Source organism: Rhipicephalus sanguineus, chromosome 10 (assembly GCF_013339695.2).
Source record: "Rhipicephalus sanguineus isolate Rsan-2018 chromosome 10, BIME_Rsan_1.4, whole genome shotgun sequence".
Lineage (NCBI taxonomy): Eukaryota > Metazoa > Arthropoda > Arachnida > Ixodida > Ixodidae > Rhipicephalus > Rhipicephalus sanguineus.
In genome coordinates, this window is record NC_051185.1 from 50,218,980 (window position 1) to 50,225,871 (window position 6,892).

Sequence of the window (6,892 nt, forward strand, 5' to 3'; positions counted from 1 at the left end):
GCAGCGCCACAAGCGGATTGACCCTGTCTGGCCTTCACTTCCTGTACATTGTTGCTGCGGCCGTTCCGAGCACTCCCCTTTTCCAGTACACTCTAGTTACAACCTTAAAATTTCTCAATGTTTTCTATTTTTGATGTTTGGCGCGATTTCATAAAATATATATAGCGCATTCATAAAAATATATGCGCGGGCAGAACGGCTAACTTTGGCAAGTGGTGGTCGCTGTGAATGCGCGCAAATATTTTAGTATCACCTGAAATGTTAAAGCATACCAAGCCATATCGAGGGCAGATGCACAGCCCATCAGAGCAGGAGCCATTGGAAGTGGTTTACATTTTATTCACACAGCGTGCACTGTTTTTCGGGTGGTTTCTGGAAAAGCGATTTTACCGCAAGCAAGCGGACTGTTACAGCAAATTTTTCTAAATTAAATTTTATTTGCGAATAAATAAGACCATTTTTATTATGCAGTGCAACTCAAGTGCGCTAAACTCCCAATAATTATGATTGTTACTCTCTTATAACTCCGAAGCCAAGTCATCTTAGCTATCGCGTTGCCTGTTTTAGACCACACGCTCTTCCCGATGTTCACAGCACAGAAATAATTTAAAGCACATCTAACTTCATGGAACCTGTGTAATAATGCCGAGACTATAAAGCCTCACTGTTCCGATCCGCTATTTTTTTTTCTCATCATTTTCATACCTTAGTAATCGTCTTAACCGCAGGAAAATAAATGATTTTCGATCTCACGCATGGGCTTTTGTAGAGCTGAAATTCAGTACTTTGACGTTTCATTCCTCGAAGGTTATGACAGCATGTGCTAGACATGAATGATGGGCAGGTACAAAGAAAGCTGGATCAAAAAGCGCAACGGGGGCAGCCGAAGCGCATAGCACTTCGTGCGCGCCGCGCGTTCAGTACTGGCCGACTGCAGCGCCGCCGCTACGGTCGACGCTAAAGCCCCTCCATCGCGTCTAGCCGGGGGAAAACGCTAGAGGGGCTTTAGTCAACGCGGAAAGCATCAGGCGGCGAGGCGTGGTCATGCCACTCGACATTTCTACTGGTGCGGCCTTCGAGGGACACTAAAAGCAAATATTAAGTCGACGTTGGTTGTTGAAACAGCGGTCCGGAAACCTCGTAGTGCTACTTTTGTGCCAAGAATGAGCATATTTTGAAATAAAATCAAGTTTTAGTGGTCCGCATCGCGTTAGCGCACTTCAAATCACCCGCCTGAAAGCGGTCTTTCTGACGTCACTGTTGCCGTGCACAACGTTGCCCGCCTTTACAGCGCGGCGGCGTGCACTGACGGCGTGCACCATTCGGGCATCTGGCAACATCACATGCAAGCGGCATTTTGTCGAACTTTCTGTCAGAGCGCCTTTCACGAGCGTGCAAAACACACGCGGCAGTACGCATTACCGAAACTACCACTGAGACGCGACCGCGTGAGCGAACCCGGGCGCCGGGCAAAGCGCAGTTCGGCAAAAACGAAAATTTTGACGACGCGCACTGTTCCCCACGGCAGTGCCAAAGAGGTTTTTTTTTCCATGAACCAAACAGAAACGAAGAAGCAGCATTTTATTACGTCTCTTTATGCACGGACGGTTCTTTTTTTATTGCAGCTAGTTTTATTACCAGTGATTAATTGTAGTCGGACTCTCTCACGTCATCGGGATCATTTCCAAAGTGTCCCACTCGTGGCGCACGTCGTGCGATACATTTAGCTTAATTTCTCGGTAAGTAGGGCACTGCTGCTGATAATATTGTCGTTTTAGACGTTGTCATACATTGAGCTTTCACTCTGACATAAATTGTCATTAGTGTCCCTTTAAGTCACGCAGTTAAAGTCAAAAACAAAACTCTGGTGTTGTCATGGGCGCGATGTAAAGCCAATGTAAAGCTTACGTCAGTCGCCGTGTTTTTTCATTCTACAAAACTGCCGCAGTCAGGACACCATAGCCAGGACAAGCCAAGCCAACACAGGCACATCAAAATGGCGGCGACCATGGCAACGGCGGATCCACAAACCGAACAGATCAAGCAGTTCAAAGATTTCCTCGTCTCCTACAACAAGCTGTCGGAGCTGTGCTTCGCCGACTGCGTGCACGACTTCACGGTGAGGCACGTGAGAGACAAAGAGGAGAAGTGCGCCATGAACTGCATGGAGAAATACATGAAGATGAACCAGCGCATATCGCAGCGCTTCCAGGAGTTTCAAATTCAAACCAATGAAGCGGCGTTGGCGGCGCAAAAAGGGTTGCACTAGCCGTCGCTGCGACTCACGGAGAACGATGCGACGAGCGAGTGACATTCCTTACCGTGGGCCATGTCCTCGTGTGTCGACCTGTGGACGTCTTGCTTCGCTGTGTTACAACACGTGTCTGAGCGGGCTTCGTGGCAAGATGCCCAAGGAACGTTTGACAAGTTCGTGTATTTCACGGTCCTCCGACATCGCGTTTCACTTGGAGATATAGTTCACTCGCTGTAATAGTTTGTAATAAAACGTTAGGCACCGTTTGCGAAGACTTCATTTTTTGTGGCCTGATGTTAACGTGTATTTTAACTAGTAATTCTGCGAAGTTGATGTTAGTGTTCATTAACTTGCCAGCCGGGATATCCGGGGCTTTCGAAAACGCTGTGCACGGTAGAAAACCTGTGCATGTCCTGCGATAAACACATGATCGTTGTCACCCGAAATTTCTTCAAGAACGCACCCTAAAGCGAAACCTGGAAGCCTTGTCCAAACGACATTTTTGCCAGAGATTCGATACACAATGGCGATATTTATGCTTTTTCAGCCAGCTGCCTCGATTTCATGAAAACATTTTCTTCAAATTTGCCTGAGACATTGAGGACAAACATGAAGCATCAGGCATAGGCCGGCAAAAAATGTGGAGCTCACTCAGACTCACTCGTGAAATATATTTTTCCCCTAGAGCTCACTCAGACTAACCAAAATTTTTCTCAACTGGACTTGCTCTAACTCACTGACTGAAATTTTTCTCAGACTCGCCAAAATATCACTCGCCCGGACTCGCTCAGACTCTCGGCTTGATCTGAGTCTGAGTGAGTCGACTCGGAGTTTGCCAACCTATGGCATCAGGTGCTACTATGCAACCGACGCCCCACGTAAATGATGGTATAACATGCCAAACAGCAACCATAGTCAAACCGGATGGAAGATTATAAGCTACGATATGCCTTCACAACAAAGGACTTCAGGTTATAAAGCAATTGAGATGGTATCACCAGTAATTCCTGCAACGATTGGCCAACTGCAGTGCCAACTTTCGAAGCGATTACAGTACGAAGCTCCATGAACCAAGGAAATGCATGTTTTCTTAGAACTTTACTTGAAAACACCATTGCTTCTCGAATGCTTACATTCTGACCATTTGTCTTCAAGGTGGTGTACAGAGGCGATAGGAGGTGATCAGGGCTCATGTGCTCCAAGTCCAGGACAGATACCCACAAGGGGACCGAGATTGTGTGTAACTTAGAAGGGGCAACCATCTTACCATGGGCTTTTGAGCTTCCATTCTGTACGTTTCATCCTCCACCAGAAGAGCTGTAGGATGTCAAGGTGGTGTACAGAGGCGGGAGAAGGCGATCAGGGAGATTGGCTTACCTGCTCAATGTCCAGGACAGACAACCACAAGAGGACTGAGACTCTGCGTCTAACTTAGAAGGGGCAGCCATGTGACCGCGGGCTTTTGGGAAACTCTCATCCGGTCTTGAAAGATAGATGGTTGATTACAAGCACTAATGCTTTCAATTCCAATATAGTACATTCAAGTGTATCGACGAAGTACTTGCCAAAAATACCCAACGGGTCAGTGATAAAGCTGTAGAGACTCGCCTGTAAATGCAATGTGTTGCACACGTGTTGACCAGACTGAACTTGCCATTCCAAAGCCGAAGTACAGGAACCGTGATGAATAGCGGGCACAGCTGCCGCACGCACACAGAATGGGCACCCAGAAGATTTAAGGGGGGGACACTGCTCTTGAAAATTTTTCTTTATCGATTTTGATGAAACTTGGTGACTTTATGTATATTTGTATGCTGATTTCAAATATGCAATTACTTTTCTTGTATAATGTGTAGATTTTAAAATACAAAATATCTCATGTGCCTCTTGGGGAGCAAGTTTTTTTTAAAACTGAGTTAGTTACAAAGTAAATCAGCATATCACGATAATCTGCAATCAGAACTGTGTGCAGTGCAACAAAAATGGATGTTCTAAACCTATTAGAACAAAAGTTATGGTATGTTGAACATTCACGAGTGAAATTCTAGCTTGAAATGACTCACTCGCGAATGTTCAACCTACCATAATTTTTGTTCTAATGGGTTTAAAACATCCATTTTTGTCGCGCTGCACACCGTTCTGATTGCAGATTATCGTGATATGCTGATTTACTTTGTAACTAACTCAGTTTAGAAAAAGCTTGCTCCCCAAGAGGCACATGAAATATTTTGTATTTTAAAAACTACATATCATACTAGAAAAATAATATTATATTTGAAATTAGCACACAACTATACATAAACTCGGGGAGTTTCATCAAAATCGATCAAGAAATAAAAAACTTTTTTTCAAGTGCCATGTCCCCCCTTAACCAATGGCATAGAATATGCTTACACATCGACAATGACATACTTGACATGCAAGCACTGAGGCTTCGATGTGAAATATAACAAAGACATCTGGCCTCATTGGCCCCAGCAGTATTCAAGCTATTTACATTTTGCATTTTAGTGTCCCTTGGAAGTACTATACGAAAGTTTTTATTGCTTTGTCGGATAGCTTTCAGTAGATGCGCTGTTGAGGCTTAGGTTTTTTCTGACAGCACAACACACATTTACGTTGCAATTTAAGACAACCAATGCAAAACGAAACAAAAAGGCAGCACGACTTCTGCAGCAAAAAACTCGTCACATCACTGAAATATGCTAGGGCAGTATGTAAATCGAAGCAATAATAATATCTGGTGTTTAACGTTCAAAAACCATGATATGATTATGAGAGACGCCGTAGTGGAAGGCTCCGGAGATTTCGACCACCTGGGGTTCTTTAACATTCACCTAAGTCTAAGTACACGGGCCTCAAACGTTTTCGCCTCCATCGAAAATGCAGCCGCCACAGCCGGGATTCGATCCCACGACCTTCAGGTCAGCAGTTGTGTGCCATATCCACTAGACCACCGTGGCGGGGCACAAATCGAAGCACCAGATACCATTGGCATCTACAGTACTCATGAATTGAAATGCGAAAATTTAGGGCTAAGTAATGCACATGCTTTCGTTTCCATCATCTAAAGTTCAAGTCATATCAGCGTAACTTTGACTAACATTTACATCAGAGCCAACAATTGCCCTCAGCAGCCAGATTTGCAGCGACATGACACGGTTATGAGCAATTGCTCACAGCAGTCGTTATATTAAAAAAATGTTGCATTTCAATTCGAGAGTCCTGTACGTAGACAATGCGGCCTTATTGCATTCCATGTGGCACTCAATAGGTGAGGAAGGGCAGTATGTCCCCCTCCATTAGAAGTAACTAACTTGGGGTATCCCTAGAGTTTCAATATACGGGTACACTAAATTGGGTAGTGGAGACTCCGGATTAATATGAACAGTTTGTGGTTCCTTAACGTGCACTTAAATCTGAAGCACACGGGTGTTCTTCACACTTTGCTCCCATTGAAATGCAACTGAGATGGTCGGGAGTCAAACCCGCGTCCTTGAGCTCAGCAGCAAGACACCTTATCTGCTAAGCTACCATGGCGGTTGACACAAATGCTTTCATTACACCTACTATTTGCTGCAAGCGTATATTTCTTACATGCCAGTAGCAAACATTTTAGATTTCATGACATATTAATAGCCATATCTGCGTTTGCCAAACTGAAGTTTCCCTATATTTAGTGTGTGCAATAATTTTTCTATTCACACACACACAAAAAGGGGTAATTTTTTTCTACTTTTGCAACTGTGCTCGCACTGTTCTTCGCTACTGTACCTGCAGTAGTCGTTCTAGGAGAGTTTACAAGCAATACACAGATGCCGCAATCTGTCAAGCATGATTGTGAAAATGTCACCACCATGCAAAGGAGAACATAGGGGACATTAATTGTTCTTTAACAATAGTGCAGCAATTATGATGTAAATTGAAATGAATTAAAGTGAACGAAAAATTGTCCTTTTCATCAGTGGGATCCAAACCCACAACCTTCGAATAATGCATCCAATGCTCACCAATTGAGCTATGACAGAAGGCGCTTCCCTGTCCACATTGTTGGGCATTCCTGTAGTACGTGTAATACCTGGGAGTGTTGGCCAGCGCCACTCTTAGTGAAGGCTGCGAGCGTGCGTTTTACCATAGGGCATCACGTGGATGCGTAAATCGAAGGTTGTGGGTTTGGATCCCATCAATGGAAAGGGTGATTTTTTTGTCCCAATTCATTTAAATTTATGTCATAGTTACACTACAGTTAAACACAACAATTAATATCCCCTATGTCTTCCTTGGCCTAACTGTTCCCTACGAATTTCTGTCTCCACGTGTCAAGATGCCGGCGTTTTCCAGCAGATTCTTAATTTTTTGTGTGGGTGTCATTTCTCTTTTACATTTTCTTGCTAGTACTGTATAATTTTACCACATTCACTATTTGCTTTTTGTGACTTCCTTATTTTTACGTTCACTTTTGTTGCGTTTCATTGAGTAGAGATGTTATTTGCTTTACTCTTGTTCATGTATAAAATAGCACGTTTTGTTTCGTTGTTTCGTATTTTTCATGTTGTAACCCACTCCCCTCTGTAAAGCTTCGGCGATTGAGGGTAACAAAATAAAAAAAAAATAATAATAAACTGTCTGTTGGATTCA

General features: G+C 43.8%; 1 protein-coding gene across 1 annotated transcript; it reads left to right on the forward strand.

Annotated features, from left to right (window-relative positions):
* Positions 1-1,964: 1,964 nt before the first annotated feature.
* Positions 1,965-2,520, forward strand: LOC119371839 (mitochondrial import inner membrane translocase subunit Tim9). Its single transcript, XM_037642299.2, has one exon. The coding sequence runs from the start codon at positions 1,997-1,999 to the stop codon at positions 2,267-2,269; it is 273 nt and encodes a 90-aa protein (XP_037498227.1). The 5' UTR covers positions 1,965-1,996; the 3' UTR covers positions 2,270-2,520.
* The last annotated feature ends 4,372 nt before the right edge of the window (positions 2,521-6,892 follow it).